The following is a 17,673-nucleotide window of genomic DNA, read 5'->3' on the forward strand; positions in this document are numbered from 1 at the left end:
AACTGGCCTACATCCCCCATAGTTGTTCCATAGCTGTCAACCAAAAATAATTTTCAGAAAAACAAGCCTACCAGAGCCTGACCTACTGCTGGTTTATGATACAGTGCTAACCCTAAAACGCCGCCAAGTTTGCAGAATGCGACTTGGCTCACTGACAGTGTGTCTGTGAGCAGGCAGGAAGGAAAATGAAAACTGGACAATAAAAACTGAGGGTGGATGTGGGAGGGCTGTTAATTCCAAACGTGTATGTGGCCTAAAATGTTTTGTTTTTATTCATTTTTTTTTCATCAATATTTAATTACATAAATTAAAATGGCAAGTGATGCTATAAAATGTTCTGTGTGGTTCTTCGTGTGTTTTATACTTTTACTGTAGCTGCATTTCAAGCACTTTTGCAGCTAAATGTCACTGATGGCTTCTGATGTGGTTGCATCGTGCAGAGATGAAAGTCTGGCTGCGGGCTGATGCTGGCCACCTGGGGTTATGAAACCAAATGATTTTGGACACACTTGAAACTGTAGAAGGGACCAGACGCAGCTCATGGCGATTCTCGACTGTTTTTTTGAGGCGTAGCATCTGAAATCTGTAGCAACTGCAATATCAAATGTTTTGGAGTTTGGAGGCCAAGTCAATGCCTTGGGCTCTTTGGTTGGTTCCCTGAGCACTTACTGATGTGTGGTAGGGTGCGTCGAGCTGCTGCTATGTATCGGTGTGCTTGGTTAGCTACAGTGTTTAGGTAGGTGGTACATGAAAATGTAAGATCCACTTAAATGCCGGGAGCCAAGTTTTCCCAGCAGGCTCTAATTAACATTCATCATCAGTTGATTTGTATTTCTGTGTATTAACCCCTTTGTAACCTGACATGCACCTCTTTAGAAGTATAAATGCTGCTAGCTGTGTACTACATCGGAGGCTCTATATAGATTCAATACAGAAGCACAATTCAGGCGTGAGTCCTAACAATCGCCTCATGTTAGCTCCTTTATGATAAGAAGCTTGTGTTCACCACTTTTATTAGACGCCTATTTAATGTTCCCATCTGATTGTTTTATGAAGATTGGAGGGAAGAGCTACATGTTTGGAACAAAACTTATTCCTGTCTTTCTAAAGCCAAGAACAAAATGTCACACTGTCTGAATTCTTAACTATGTCGAAAACAACCGATACACTGTGAGAGCAGTCTTTGCAGGGCTAATTATTTTTCCCTCATCTGCATTTGTTTCCACTCTTAAGAGGATTTTGAAAAGTTATTTCTTGGTGTGAAGTGTCAGCCTTAAAGCGCTACGAGCAAAACTTTTATTTTAATGCAAGAGTCGACACTATCTACAAGCTGGCTGACGAAGAAAATGGAACAGCTTGAAAACATTGCGCGTTTCCATAGAGAAGCCGTACTACTGCTGCTTTACAGAGAAGCTGGAACAGTTAGCACGCTGCTTTTCCAACAAAGGCAAATAAAAATCACTGTACACACTTTCATATAAAGTCAGCACAAAAGCAAACTTAATGTGATTTTTTTTTTTCCCAGGGTGTAACATTTGGGAAAAGGATCAAATGCATATACAGGATTAAAAGCATGGTGGGTCACTAAAAACTCTGCATGTGAAGTATTTTAATGAAACTGTGAGGCACACGGAATAATGATTTCCAGAACCTTAAAGCTACTTGAGGGCAAAATGTAAATTATGAACAGAAGCTTGAATAACACACTAATACTGAGAATTTCTCCAAGACTGTAAGAAAGAGACACTGTGAGCTTTTTATATTTTACAAATGCTCTCACTAATCTGTTAATCTTCTATTGTTTTATGCTATTTTGTGTGTAGGAACTGGCTCATTTCCATAATTCCTCCACAGCTGCATAACAACATCCTTGCAGACTATACAGCGAGCACAAGGTTACCATACTCTCATGTAAATGAATTGATGTGCATTTAAAACACTGTTCGAACTTACAGGTTTAAAATTTATTTACTTCCTTGATTTTATAATTTAACATGCTCACTAAGAGTGTTGCAGGTTTGGCAGGTCATGGAGTTTCATTGACGCATTGTAAAAAAAATGTAACTGACAAAATTCTGGGGCAAGTGAACTGGGAAATGGGGTGCATCAAATGAGGAACAGGAAAGCTGGATGACAGGATAGCCAGCTGGCTAGGAAACAAGGAAGCTCGCTGAGTGAAGAACAATGGATGAACAGGATAGTTGATTGGCTAGGAAACAGCTCGTGGGAAACAGGTGGAGCTACAGAGACGGAAACAGGAAGATTCGTTCTGAAGAGCTCGCGTTGCAGTTAACAGAGAGGAGAGGAAATGGTACGTCTGCAGATAAAATCCATGGCATGTCTTTAAAGTTGCCCCATTAATCAACCAAGTCCCTTTAGTAACATCTAGTGGCAGGTAAAGGCCCTGACTTCCATGCAAATGTGTATTTATTTTGAATGTTGGATTTGGCTGCTATCTTTGAGAGATGTAGAGTAATTTTGCGTCTCTACGCTATCACAGTGGAGTTCAAGTGTCAGCTTTAATTTGTGGAGCTTGACAAAAGTGTTGTATTTACCATTTAGAAACCGAAATGCTCTTTTCTTTGATGAGGTGGGTAAAGGACCAAAATTCAGGAAACACAGAGGTTACTTAGTGGCTGTAAGAAAGAAGCAGTCTAACAGGACATGAAAACCGGTGCTGGAGGATGGTGTCACACAAATACAAACTTCATTTGACACTGAGCTTCTGAAAGAACTACATACCCTACATTTACTGTGTATGAGCAATTACTGTGGAATCAACCTTTCAACAAATGCTTGACATCATTGTGCCATTTTTTCCCCTTGTATGACACGATGACCACACTGCACCGCTGGCTGGCTAACAGACCCTGAAAGTAATTTTCACTCCGTACGAAATGTCCAGAATGTGTGCAGAGAGCATGTGTCATTCTCTGCGAAGCAATCATGACATTTTCGAGATGTGAAGCCCGCATTGAGAGACGAGTACTGATAAACAGCTGGGGAGGAGTGAGGGGGAGTTTGATCTGTGGAGAGGTTTGCATGAGTATCTCAGATGTGCAGGAAATTGACTTAAAATGCAAACAGAGCCCTCATGTTATTCTTCACTTGGCAACGGATACAAATAAGTGGGCGTTAGACGCGAGAGGATCCTCCTTCACTTCTTTCTGTGTGCAAGTTCATTCTATTAATTTTCACCACAAATAAAATCATAATTGTTGTGGGTTTACAGCTGAATTTTACTGAGCTCTTCGTGTAAAAATCCACAGTCTATATTGGTTTTTAAATTCACAAAAAGACACAAACCCCATATTTATTCATGGTGTGGAAGATCTAGTTTACGCTATTGTGAACCAAACACTGTATTTATGTCAACTTTTAATATTGTAGACAACCTTAAGGTAACACAAGATATTAGCAGGACTCAATAGACGACTGAAGCCCAATGAAGATCACACAACTTTTCCTTCTTACATTTTATTATCATTAACATGGAAAATCATCAAAACTAGAGAGATCCAAAGACATGAAGTTAAAAAAAAAGATGACAGATGAAACCTTTTTGTACCTTTTAATGTATTAAATCTGTCTTGACATTTCATGGCTTAATCTAAATGCTCAGACACACTAGAGAGAAAAACAGGATTTAAAACCTTGTGATTAGGAAAGGAAAAAAAATCAGTGATTGCAGTGAAATTATTTTCTGTCCATTGCTTCCTCCAAGTTCTGGTTGCTCAGAGGTTTAGTGTTCAAAACTCTCAACCTCTGGGCAACTGCTTTCAATCACATGGTGACTGCACCAGTCTGACTTGCAAAGAGTATACAAGTTGACCAAGTTTTCCAAATATAGCAGTCCAGTTGATTAAAGCAGACAACATATTACCATCAATCTCAGGCCGTCTGTGCTGATCCATGCAACTCGTCTACACGTGTCTCAAGATGCTCTCGAGGTTCCTGAGCATCTATGTTATTTTGCCATAAGGCAGCAAGTACATCAGTATTTGTGGAGCCTCTAGCTGGAGTCTGAATCGAACTAGTTATGCATGTAGACAGCAACAAACAGCACTTTTACTTATTTAGTTCATAGGCCCATTCAATCACAAACTCTGAGGCAATAGGACTGAGCAGGCCGACTCAGGCTTATTGCCATTTTATCAGCACAACAAAGTCATTGTGAAGACGGCAGCTCTGGTCCCCCTCTTCAAAGAAACCACTTCAAAGGCAGATTGCAGGTCTAGTGCACAGAGTTGCAGTAATTTGGTCATGCCATGTTCTCCAACCTCTCTGTTCCCATGACAGAAAGGCTTGGAACATTTTAGACATGTTCAAGAGGAAGAAAAAAATTCCAGGTAACTTCAGTAAAAGCAGCAACTCAACAATAAAACGAGTGTTGATTTATTAACAATTATTAAGAACAAATGTAAAAATGATGTAAACATGCACTGAAATAAGAACAGTGATGGTGAAAATGGTATTAGCCTTAGTGTTGAATTAAGGACGTATATACATCCCAGTAGTGTTAAAACCAGCAGAATGTCATATTGCTGCCATCAGGGGGTAGAAAAAAGAAACTTAAATCTTAAAGCTAAGCGGCTTTTGTTTGACATTTTTAAATAAATGCTGTTTGAGACACAATTTTTACAGAACTTAGTTTAGAATTTTTAAGTTTTGGTGCAATGATTCACACTATTTCTCCACCCATTTTCCTTTCCTTTAACTTGTAAGGTTCTAAATGGCAGAAGATTGCCTTCTTTGCAGATACATCTATCCAGCAAGCTCAGCCTTTGGACAATATTTAGGTTAAAGCTATCAGTTTCAATTGATATGGGTCTTCGATTGATCAGGGCCAAACTGTGATGGCTAGACAACTGAGCTCTTCGGAGTGTTCCTGGTCTGCAGTGGTAAGTATATGTCAAAAATGGTCCAGGAAAGGAAATGGTGAATCAGTGAAAGGGTCACGTGTGAGGAGGGAAGGCTGGCCCATGTGGTCTGAACCCAAAGACAAGTTACTGTAGCTCAAATTGCCGAAAACGTGAATTCTGGTTCTGATAGAAAGGTGTCAGAATTCACAGAGCATTGCAGTTTGTTGTGTGTGGCAGTGCATAGCCGCAGACCAGTCAGGATGGCCACGCTGATCCATGTCCACTACTGAAAATAACACAATGGGCATGTGAGCAGAACTTGAACACAGAGCAATGGAAGATGGTGGCCTGATCTGATGAATCATGTTTTCTTTTATATCACGTGGATGACCGGATGCCTGTGTGTCACTTATCAGGGGAACACCTGGCACCAGCAGGTGCTATGGGAAGAAGGCGAGCTGACAGAAGCAGTGTGATGCTTTGGGCAATGTTCTGCTGGGAAACCTTGGGTGCTCCCATCCATGTGGATGTTACTTTGCTTAGGTGGGTGGTATGTGTCAATGTTGCAGACTATGTAACCCCCCAAAATGTTTCAGGAACTGTTTAAGAAGCACAACAGTTGGTTTAAGGTGTTGACTTGGCCTCTAAATTCCCCAGATCTCAATCCAAACTTCCCATCTGTGTGATGTGCTGGACAAACAAGTCCGAAGTCATAATGTTATGCCTAACCTTTATATGTCATACATATGTCCACAGGATGCTGCAAAAGAAAATCTCTCAGCTCTAAAAAGCAAATGCAAATGTTCTTAATAATTTCACGCTTTCACCCTATCCCAAACGGACAGTCGTCTGCCGAATGAAACATCTGCTACAAACAGCCACATCTCACAAAAGAAAACTTGGCTGACAGTCGGGTTCCACTGCTGACAGATGCTGCTGTGCAAGAAGGGAGTGGGTGGACTGAAAAAGAGCCACAGAGCTTAACTCTTTGTCAGTAAAAATCAGTGACAGCATAAAAAATTGTAGAATTTGCAGGAATCACCGAATCCAATTGTGACGAGATGTATTTGAAACTGCTCTTTGTATCACTTGAAAATAAAAATGCCACATTGGAGAAAGTACAAACTCTCTACTTTTTAAAAATTGCAATAATATTATGTTAATGAATGCGAGTCCATTCATATTTGTGCAGGATTGGATAGCTTTATTAAATTTATGCATGAGTAAATACTAGCCTGTGCTTATCAGCTTTGGTAGAAAACTGAGCAGCACACAGATCAACACAGACATTGTGCAGACTGTGACTAAACTCTAATCTACAAACAACAGACAGCAAACAAACAGCAATTCTACTTGACCCTGAACACTTCAAAGCAGCTAAACAACAACAAGCTAAAAATGACATGAGGAACACTCACTGCCTAGTGCAACACCAGCTTTTCTTTCCTTTCTCTTTGTAGCTTAGCTTCATAGTCCTTGCTTTTATCATGAATGTAGCCTTTGGCCTACAAATCCAGGCAGACATGTGACTCTTATAGGTGCAGCTGGGCCGAATACTAATGCATCATTTATCAGTGCTGTACTTTAGGTTTTTTTTTTCTTAATATCAGCACACTTTTCCTAGTCCTGGGATGCTTTGTACTGGTATATCTTGATGCAATGATGCATGCTATCTGACACTGCAAGTTGGCCATCAGGTAGCAAGGATAGGCCACGTGGACTACTCAAACCCTGGTTTATTATGGGCCAACCTACTCCCTGTGCTGGGTATAAAAGGATTCTGTGCTGCTCCCCCCAATCTGCTACCAAAACATTACCATCTGTATCTATACAGATACCCCAGGGACAGGTCAGGACAGGTCCCATTCCTGCACATACACCCAAAACTCTAACTGTGTTCCAGCCTGGCTCCAGAACTTTGACACAAGGTACACGACCAGTTTCATTGCCCCTCTCGGATACAGCCACCATGCCTGAGCTTAAGCAAGCTGCCACTAAGTAGGGTCGGTGGAATCCAGTTACCACTGTGCGTTCAAGACGGGAGCCTGTCTTAGGGTCAAGCTTTAGGGCAATGAGGGTACCTTTTCGAATATCAGCTACCAGGAATTCATCGAGCCTGGTTACAGTCACACCCCTGGGAGCTTCCAGTTCATCTTTTGCAGAGCCGAACCCAGACCCTCCAAAGGTCTGGAGCAGTCGGCCGTGCCTGCTGAACACAAGAAGAGCTCTTTCTGCTGCACAGCTTACTGCAATCAGACCCTTAGCATTGACTGCAATGTCAAAGTAGTTCCTACACCGTCTGTCAGAGCCACCAGCAGTTGGAGAGGTCACTTGTTGGAGGACATTTCCACGAGCGTCAGTCACCTGTTTCAAAGTTGAAATTCAATTATAACCTCATTGACAGTTTCATTTCCCACTCTGAAAACAAATTTCTGTACATGTTTGAGTTGTATAACACCTACCTGAATTCGTGCATTTCCACAGTCCACTATAAAGAGCTGACCCTGTGGTGTGGCATGGATACCACTTGGCAGGGTAAGATCAGCTCGACCTGAACCTTGCTTTCCAAATTGTCCAATGAGATGGACACCTTTGGGTTTAAATTCTGTGGAAGACAAGTCACACTCCTCCTCTAACTCCACCAGTGCTTGCTGCCTTCTTTGTCCTCTGCCCCACTTTTTTGCCTCGAGTTCTGTTGTACAGGAACCATCTATAACAGACAGGGATAAAGACCTAGCCACAGGAGGTTGTGTTGATCCAGCAGCTGTAGCCTGTTTCTGTGGCTGGTATAAAATATTTTGACCTCTATAGGAAGGCGACGAGAAAGTATGCCCCATGTCAGAGGCTTTCAATTTCCTTCTGAGAGTCGGCGAGGTTGAGGTGAAGCTCGTCTTGAAGTTGCTGCCCCTAATCCCCCACACTCCTTGCTCAATTGGCCCACTAGTAATCAATGGGCGCGTCTTGTGAGTCAAGTCCACTGCAGACTTTGATAAGCGGCAACTGTAATTCAAAGAGCCTCTGTTCATACTGTAGTCATGAGATGGGCTAACAATGAAAGTATAGCTAGAATCAAGGCTGTCTGTTGGGGATGGTGCTCGGCCAGAGTCACCGAGCGTCCCTAGAGAGTGTTCATCAGAAGACTGGCTGAGGCAAGAGGGGGGTCGACCCCTGGATGTGAGGTCTAGGCAGCTTTGGCTGGCTGAAGGTTCTCTTTGAGATGTTAGGGAACTGTTGCAGTATCTTAAAAGTCTATAATTGGAATCTTGACCTACTCTTCCCTTATCTCCATTTTGACCGTCTAAACTTAAGCACTGACTAAGCTTTATATGCTGCTGTTTTTGTTCAGGTAAAAGGTTTGGCTTCCTGCTGGAGGCCACAGTTAGCCATTTCCTCTTGTTCCTTGGTGAGTAAGGTTTCCCATTCTTGTTTATCTTGTCCTCGTCTTCCATGTCCAATTTTTTAAGAACTGTAGGTACAGCCAAAAATACGTCCTCACCTTGTGGCTGGAAGGAAACTGATTCTACCTCATCTTCCTGAGATGATTCCCAGTCAGCCTGTTCGCAGTGACATATCTTTGCAGAAGAGTGCTTTTTTTCCTCCTCTGATTCTAGGTCACCCCGGTTAGAAAGGCTGATCTTTCTAACAACCCTGCCGGTTGGTGAAATAAATCCCTGTCCTTGGGTGCTCTTCTCTTTTCCAGAACCTTGATAGTTTGTGTCTTCACAGAGCATCTCTTGTGAATGAAGAGCACATGGCTGTCCTTGTGGCCCACAACCTCCAGCATGCAGGCAAAGGCTTTGTTCTTGAACACGAATATCTCCAAAGTTGACAGCATTCGGTTGTGAGCTTGGTTTGAAGTTCACTTTCTTTAGAGAAACTGAGATTTCCCAAGGTTGTAGGAACTCTGAAATCTCCTTCAGCAGTGGGTTCTGGCTTGGCCCACTGTCCTTTACAACTGATTGACCCAATTCCTGAATCTGCTTTTTCAGTTCTGCCAGTTTACAAAGCCGCTGGTCCAACAGGGACTGGCTGACCCGGGCTGCTGCCACGTTCTCCCGCTGGATCTGGTCTAGACGCTGCTGAGTGTCCCGATGGTCCTGCTCCACCCTCTCCAGCAGGCGCTGCTCTTCTCTGCGTGCTCCCAGGATAGCTCGCTCTACACCACGCTTTACAGATTCAGTCTCAGTTTCATGATGCTCCTGCAGCCTGCGCAGCTCTGCCTCTGCCTGGGCAAGGTCACACTGTGCCTGGGTTACCCAGCATGGAGGGTACTGATGCAGGAGAACAACAGAGGAAGGACCATCTGACTGGCAATCAGGGCTTGGACAGTGGCCTGGGATAGGAGAGGTGGGAGTGCTGCCCAAAGATGTTCCCAACATTATGGATTGATGGATTTGTACTTCTCCAGTATTTAGTTCCTTCAGAATGACGGAGAGATAAATACAGAAAAAAAAAAAGATCAGCTTCACTCGGGGCACAACACCACTGTAAAGTTCTGGTGCATACATTTCCGAAGCATTTATCAAAACCAACCGATTTACTTCAGCATGACTTTAGGAGTGAGTCATAAGTTTTTGTACATACTTCAAAGTTTTCTTTTCAATGTTGGGATTTTATTTTGAACCTATGTAGTCTAAAATTAAGCGCTGGTCATCTACTGCATTGAGTTTATGCACAATTTTATACTCTTTTAAAAGTAGCTTAAAATATTAGTCCTGTGACTTAAATATACCTGTAACAAGTATGATTGCAATCTAATAAACTGCCATGCTAAGAATAGCTAAGTATAATTTCAAATGAGATTTGAAACTCTTGTGTTTTAACGAGTTTTGTTGTATTGGAGCAGCAACATGCAGCATATTCAGTCATCCATCTGCACTAAAATTGGGATAATGGCATCCAGTTACAAAACACCTCACTCCCATGAAATTATCTGTCATTAGGCATGATGTTCGTAATGCGTAAGTGTATGACAGACAGAAATCATGAATCAGTCACACACCAATTTAGTCTGGCAGAGGTGACTTTCGCTTCGTGCATGCTTGCTTGTGAAGTGCTTCTGAGTAAACAGCTGCTTATGGAAAGGTGATACAGATATGAAGAGAGGCCATAAGAGAGCTGAGGCTGTGGGTAGAAAGAACTAGCTAAGGCAAGGAAGAAAAGTTTTGAGTTCAGTGTCGAGAAATCTATTAGCATTTCAAATAGCAGCAGACAGCCAGAAGCATCCAGAGTGAGGGCGAGAGTGGGAGGTAAGGAGACAGCCAGTGTGTCAACACAACAGTACTTCTCAACTCCCCAGTCCCTGCGAATTGATCTTGCTTTGATATTTTATTCATGAGCTGTACAAAGCGATGTAGAGAAGCAGCAGTGAAAGATGTCGATCCTCTGTGTGCTGTATTGTGATAACCACGGCGAGCCATCACAAAATCAACAGAAGCACTTATGCAGGGTAAACATAAAGAAATTTATATCCCACCTTTCTGTCAGATGTGGAAATAACAACAGTCACAATTCAACAAGTAGCTTCAACAAGATACTCTACTTCAAACTTTCTCCTCAAAAGTTTTTGAAGTGTACTTTTGACTTTAAGCTTATGAAGCATAAAATAGACAGTGACTGTTGTTTTTAGGCCTATTTGATGGTACAGTAAAAGTAAATTACTGTGCTATACTGCATGTTCTGTTCAGTGAGATCATGTATATTATTGAAAATAAGGAAAAGAATTTAAAGTAGTTTATTGCATTACCCACAATATGTCAAATGTTCAATTATGATAATACTTCAGAAGTCACCTAAATTCGATTGAATACAAAATAAATACAAAGTGTTTTTAGCTACAGCTAGGAAACTAGCTTTAGCTAGCACCGTGATACCCTACTTAATGTGAGTTACATGCAGTTTTATTTCAAACCTCACTCCATATCGCACTATGGGAAGTGCCTCTTGGTGAGAGCAATTGAATACCGGGTAATATTTCCAGAGAACTACAGTTACTCTAACCAAATGCTTCATTTGGGGACAGGTAGTAGTTTAACATTGGTGGGAAAAATTAATTACCATAGCAAAGGTCATAGAAGTGAATGAAGCTTGTCTTTACTAGTTATGGGCAATCTAACGTCCTATAACTTCCTTTTACCTAAACTGAAGCCGAGCTCCCAAAAGTTGTACACAAATCATAAGTAAAGCAAGCTCTATGGTTCTGCTTTTGCTTGGGTATGTAGAGAAAAGGATTTCGGGTATTCAACCAACACAGATCCATAAAAAACAGTCGAGAGAAATATATTTATTGCTGACTGCATTTATTTTACTTTTTGTATTAGCCTGTGGCATTTGTATCAGCTGTACGAATTAAGTATTTCAGTAACAAGTCTGCTGTCTGCAGTTTACATTTTTTAATATTAACAATTAAAAATAATGAAATCCACAGCACTTACAGTTTGTTACTTTAATACTTCAAAACATTGTAAGCAGCAAAACGAATCACTGAACCCAAACTTTAACCTGGACATAGTCCTTCAAAAACAAGCAATGAATGTTTCCACCATCATTGCCAGTAACTTTATCTATGTTGGGGATAAGTGACAGGAGGAACTGTGGTAGTCCCATCTCTGGTAGGACTGGCACAAGTCGCCAAAGGTTGTGCTCACATTACCAAAGTAAATTATAGATGAGGGAGTCCAGTTGCTCATGTTTTGAATGTCAGGCCATGTAAGGAAAAGTCAATAGGAAACCTTGTAGTATTATTAAAATAACAAAAACATAAAAACAAAATTAAAAACAGAACTTTACATGTAATCAAAGGATTCATGATATGTCAAAAAAGTGAATAATGAAAATTAACACCCACACTTTCAAATAAAATAAACTAACAAAACATTGAAATTGTACTAGAAAATAGGTATATGAAATACATCTGTAGGGGAAGAAAACAAAAAACATCAAACCCTGCAATGTCTTACCTGTAGTCAGGTACCGGCTCTGCTCCACCACTCCACTCTTCTCGACTACATCCCTGTACTCCTCATACAATCAGCCTCCAGCCCTCCCTCTGTGCCATTTTCCCTCTTGTTTGCTGTTGCTAGGACACAGCCAAGCCAACTCCAGTTCCCTCTTTGTGCAGACTTCAAATTGTGTGGATCCACATTTGACATTTGTCTTGGTGTTCAAACTGTGTACTTTATACTTTACTTGAACCGAAGATGTGTGTCTTAGAAAATGCAGCGAGTCAGAGTAAATCTATTAACTCAAACCACACAGTATGTTGCTTCAGGGACCACCACATATTTATGTCATGTAGCTTTATGATGAAAACCCATGGAAGTTTTCAAGCTATCGTTAATGCTAGAGATTTACTTATCTACATGAAACATTGATTTCTAGGGTCAGTGAGTCCCCACCCCCCGAAACATGAGCCATTTATATTCTCTGTGGTGATTGGGGACAAATATTATTATTAGTTGATCAATCAAGTTCAAACACTGTGCTGTAATGTCTCCAAATGTCTTTTCTGACCAGTGGAAGAAGGCTAACCTAGCACAGGGACAGTGAAACACATCTCTACATACACACCAGTTAACCCGACAGTCATGTCTTTGGACTGTGGGAGGAAGCCCGATTACCCGGAGTTGGCCACATGGGCACAGGAAGAACATAACCAGGAGGTTCAAACCAGAAACCACCTTACTGTGAGGTAACAGTGTTACATACAGTTATTCAAGTTAATTCAAATTCAACTCACATTCCTGAAATTCACATTTTTACTTTAGTTATTCAAGAAATTCAGATATAAATTCTTCAAAGTTAGGGCTGCGTGGTACATTTATATAGTGACGACTGCAGAATGCTCATTTTGTCTGACCAGAAGGGCAAATCCAATATATCTAAATTTTACAAAGAGAGAAAAGCAAAACATCCTTAGATTAAAGCAGGAACACAGAATGCTTTTCTTCATTTCTATCCCATATTTTATAATTGTGTAATAAAAACATTATTGTTAGAACTTGTTAGAAGTCTATCGCAAATCATTTATAATAACTCAACAGAGCTCTAAACTCTACCAACAGAGCAGGTAAGACTTTGACACAGAGATATCCAATCTTAAAACATAGTTAAAAAATAAACAGTATTTGTGCAGTGTGGAAATGCCTGCTAGTCATTAGGTGGCTCGGTCTCAATGTATCCCGACAGAATTTTAAGGAAATGCCAAACAGTTACTTACTTTAGCTAATTTTCAACTTATGTAGTTTTTCCTCATGAAAAAATGAGTGTTGGTGTTACTGGTTAATGGAACATTGGATGAGCAAAAAAAGGACAATTAGAACCAATGTTCTAAAAACATTCACACAGATGAACAGGAAATGCAGTGAGTAAAATGGCCATTTTAGGCAAATAATTACTGTGAGTCAGCCTGGAAAACAAAAGTTTCCATCACATTTTTTGTTAAGCTGCGGGGGGCTTCTAGCAGCTGCCTCCTCCTTTCACCAAATTACAATACTGTGCAAAAGTCTTGAGTCACCCTTCAGTTCTTTATATTGTGCTTCCAAAGAAGTCAGCGTTTGTTGCAGTTTTTATGTTCACACCAGACTTGTACCTGACAATTTTCAGAGGAGCGCTTTTTTTTTTCTTTGTGTTTGTTTTTTTTTATTATAAAGTCACTGACCTATGATTCATTCACGCTTAACTCAAGGGATGAACCACTGCTTTGTCTTCTCAACAGACAATGAACCAATTTTAAAATTGTATCTTTAGGCAATTTTTTCCTGGCAGCTTGTCACAAAACATCATTTGTTCCCATTTTTACAAATAATAAAAAAAATAAAAATGCCAGAAACAGTTTGACAGCCATTAATTAGTATTTTGAATCAACATGGTCCTTTCCAAAGAGCTACTAGATAAAAAAAAAATGGGAAATCTTGCCATAGTGTGCAGTGTGTCCTTTAAAAAAAAAGTAAGAAAACAGAGCATGTGGGGGTCAAAAGAAGACGTGTCAAGCCTGGAAACTATCTGCAGATGAACAGTAAATTGGGGGGCACATAAAAAAAAATAAATGGTAAAAACCTAACATAGGACCTAAGAGCTACATCTGGCCCTTCAGTTGATCCACTTACTAAGCATTCATCGGGTTTGGAGAAGCGATGAATCTCAGTGTCAAATCTTTCGTTTAAATTGTCATCAATATGTACAGAGGAGGTCAGGAGGTCGGCAGACAGTGAGTTTCTGCAGCTGTCTAAAACACACTGGAGGCTCGGTCATTGGTTTGGGGCTCCATCTGAGCCAGTGGTGTTGGAGATCTTGTCAGAATAGATGAATTATAAACACAGAACAGTACTGATTTTGATCCAATGTTAAGAGCCTTCCAAATAGCATCATTTTCAGCATGATCCCAAACACACTGCCAGTGCAGTAAAAACATACCTGAGAAAAAAAAGAAAAAGAATTGTACAAATGGGTTTTTCCTCATCTACTATATGTACGTTTCAATAAATCGTTGCCCCCATTTCCCTTACAAAAGATAAAGAAAAGAGGGGTGGCTTGAGACTTTTGCAGAGTAGAGTGCCATACCAAGGCATCAGATTTAACACTCTGATATTTCATTCTACTTTTATGACATGAATGTCTCATCTCACACAATTTTTATTTGAAGGGGTTGTCTGTCTCAGGCACAGTATGCCCATGAATTCATCTGCATGTTTCCACAAGTATGGATGGATTTTAAAAGGACAGGAAGTGATGTTACTTTGTATGTTTATAGTTTTTGAACTCATTACTCAAGCAGAAAGATGAGCTGGTGCTCACAAGTACTGGGTGCTGCCTCTTCTGGAGCACGAGCCAACATCTTATGTGATTCAACAGGAGTATGAGAAAACGAGGATATTTTTAAACTGAAAATCTCCTCTGCTGGAGTCCCTTTACCAAGACGTTCAAAGAAACCCAAAGAAAAGACACCAGGACAAGTGTTGTATTGCTAGGCAAAAAATTTTTATAAATTAATAAAAACATTCCCTTTGTAGTGTTCTTCTGACAGCTTTTCCCACTTTGCAAGTTGTGTTCTCTTTTTCTCTAATGATTTCAAAATATAGAAAAATATTTCTGACAACATTCATCATGACATGATTTTCAGATGATTTTCATTCTGTAGCGTTAATCATTTCACATTCGTCTCCCACTTGCTTATCGTTGTGTGTTTGTGTTTATTTATATATATATATACTGTGTGTGTGTGTGTGTGTGTGTGTGTATATATACACGTATATATATATATATACACACACAGTATTTACACATCAAAATAAAATCAATCCATACCATCTCTCAGCTTCAACCCAGAGACACCAGAGCATGTTTTGCATAGATCACAGAGGGGAAAATGTCAGACGTGAAAGGTCAAAGCCTTTGAAAGAAACAAGATCATAACAAAAAATATCAATATCAAACATGGCACAGATTGGACATTTTGAAGCGGCAAATGAGTCCTTGAGATGTTTACTGTCCCACCCCTCCACTTTCTCCAGGTGGCGCTGCAGCTCGCAATGTAAAAACAGGAGTGGCAGTTCAACATTTTGGATTGCTGTTTGCGTTCACAAAAAAAAACAAAAAAAAAAAAACCCCAAAAGACATTACACGCTCAAAATTAAGCAAAAACACAGGAAAATTTTCAAAGAACAATTTTAGTGAAATTTATTTTAAAAGTTATTTTTTACTTAATTGTCAGATCAATTTTAGTGTTCAAGAAAATGTTTAAAACACAGCAGAAAAAAAAAAAGTAAAAACAAACAAAAACTGCCAAACATAATCTTCCGGAGCTTAGCTTTGGGTTTACAACAACTCCTTTTTTTATTTGTCAGTTAACAGAGTCTGAAAACAACAATAGCAGGCCAAGGAAGCAGGTTTGGAGTCTGAGCAGAGCTGAGACGCTGCAGCTCACACTGGCTGAGATGCTCGTTCATAAAGAGCTCACAGGTTTTGGAAGGCCATCGTTCATTGTGCTAAACAAATTAAGCAGGAACTTTTTTTTTTTTCTCAGATTTGTTACAGCATGATTACTCCGTGGCCACTAGAGGAACAAAAACATGTTGTGCATCCAGCCGTGGTAGCAGCTGAAAGCAGAAAGCGTCAAAATCAATTTCCCAAAATGAAAACGAATAAGAGGAAAAAAAGGCCTGTGCCCCCGTCCATGACCCCTGTTATGTGAACGATTGGAGTGCTCATGTATATATTTTTTTTTTTCTTTAAAAACCAGCAGAGTATGAAAAGCAACTTCCATAAAGCTAAGTAAATCATCACAGTCACCATGAAGCCTTGATTATATTTGCCAGACTCCCTTTCATTTATCTGTGTGCAACGTGTGTTTTTTCATATAATCACTGCTCTAAATAAACTTCTGCTTACAGTCTTTCAAGGAAGACGTCAAAGGCCCTGGTAGGAAACAATCCCCTTATAAAAACGCCACATTACAAACTTCATCACATTGGTTTTTGTATACTTGCAAATGAACTAAAAAAAGATCAAATAAAATTAAAAGATTAACCGCGAGTACAGACTGCAATCCCTAATTAGACAGATTTATTAATGCCACGTTCTTACTGAGAAGCTCCCTTTTCGTTAATTAGGCTGAGCCTTAAAAATTTCAAATGATTAAAAAACAAAAACTCTAACTGGCACCGTTTTGTGGTCGTGAAACGTTGACTAAAGAAGCGCGATTCGTGGATAAGGTTCATTACAGTGTTCAGACCGTGTACCATCAAACTGTCTATAATTGCTTAAACAGACATTGTGAGTTTCAGGTATCAGCGATTGTCTTTGGTGTACCATGAACACAAATGACTGTAACTGTGACTGGAAGTGACATTAAGAAACAGAGCAAGTACCATCAATCTTTATCAGAGCTGTTTGTAAAAAATAGTTTTGTTAGAAAACACAATCTTGAGTGTAAAAGACATGGAACCTGATGAGGAATGAGGCCCTCTGTTCTCGCTTTTTTGTTTCCTCTCCCTCGCTCTTCAGATCACACATGTACAGCAGACTGGGTGATACGCGGATGGACGGATGGCAGTGTGTAAAGTACAAGAGAGATTTCTCTACCCAGAGCAAACATTCAGCGTGAAACCTCGCTGTCATCGCCGAGCTCTGCAGGTACACGACTCACTAACCACTAAACCCTACTGCATGGAAGCTAATTTAAGCTCAGTACTATTGCACAAACCAAACACTACTTAACTGTTAGTTTATCATAAAACCTCGCCTTATCTGACATGCAGAAACTATTTACCTATTAATAAAAAACCAGAAACAAACTATGGGTCATTACGAAATGCATCTAAGAAATTCTGTAGAAAAGTGACTCACAGCCGGGACGAAATCCCACACGTACGAGCACGACGAACGCGGCTATGGCTTCGACGAGCTGAGGACGTCTCAGCTTGTTGCAGAAAGTGAAAGTAGTGTAATGGGAAAGAAATGTTAGACGTTTTGCAGGGTGGCAGGCAGTTTCTCTACTGCTAAGAGTTGAGAGAGAATGGCTAGTATGTGCAAATATGTTACTTGGAAAGCTGGGTCACAGGTAGATGATTTAACAAAGCACTCCTAAGAACAATGCACATTTTTACAGTTTTTACAGTTTCTGGTAACATTACAGAAAACTGCTACAGATATTACAGAGCTGTAAAATGACTACTTACCATTTTATAAAAAAACAAAACAAAAAAACCCCAAAAACAAATTAGCAACACATTACAAAGGAAAACAGTGAATATCAAGTCTTGGCAAAAGCTTTTAACACTGTGTGGCTGCAACTTCATTCAACCTCAAAACA

General features: G+C 40.2%; 1 protein-coding gene across 1 annotated transcript; it reads right to left on the minus strand.

Moving 5' to 3' along the window:
- Positions 1–2,019: 2,019 nt before the first annotated feature.
- Positions 2,020–15,491, minus strand: LOC106633739. The gene is made up of 2 exons (XM_042213405.1): positions 7,325–15,491; positions 2,020–7,226 (listed from the first exon to the last, which is right to left on the minus strand). The coding sequence occupies exons 1-2, from the start codon at positions 9,368–9,370 to the stop codon at positions 6,483–6,485; spliced, it is 2,790 nt and encodes a 929-aa protein (XP_042069339.1). The 5' UTR covers positions 9,371–15,491; the 3' UTR covers positions 2,020–6,482.
- Positions 15,492–17,673: the final 2,182 nt, after the last annotated feature.

This window comes from Haplochromis burtoni, unplaced genomic scaffold (genome assembly GCF_018398535.1).
Source record: "Haplochromis burtoni strain Fernald_Lab_line unplaced genomic scaffold, NCSU_Asbu1 Contig_440, whole genome shotgun sequence".
Classification (NCBI taxonomy): domain Eukaryota; kingdom Metazoa; phylum Chordata; class Actinopteri; order Cichliformes; family Cichlidae; genus Haplochromis; species Haplochromis burtoni.

Bases quoted from the DNA above. Each gene is read 5' to 3' on its own strand.
- LOC106633739 (XM_042213405.1), bottom strand. From the start codon at position 9,370: ATGTATGCACCAGAACTTTACAGTGGTGTTGTGCCCCGAGTGAAGCTG. The intron at 7,227-7,324 runs GTAGGTGTTATA...ACTTTGAAACAG, and splicing joins GTGGAAATGCACGAATTCAG to GTGACTGACGCTCGTGGAAA.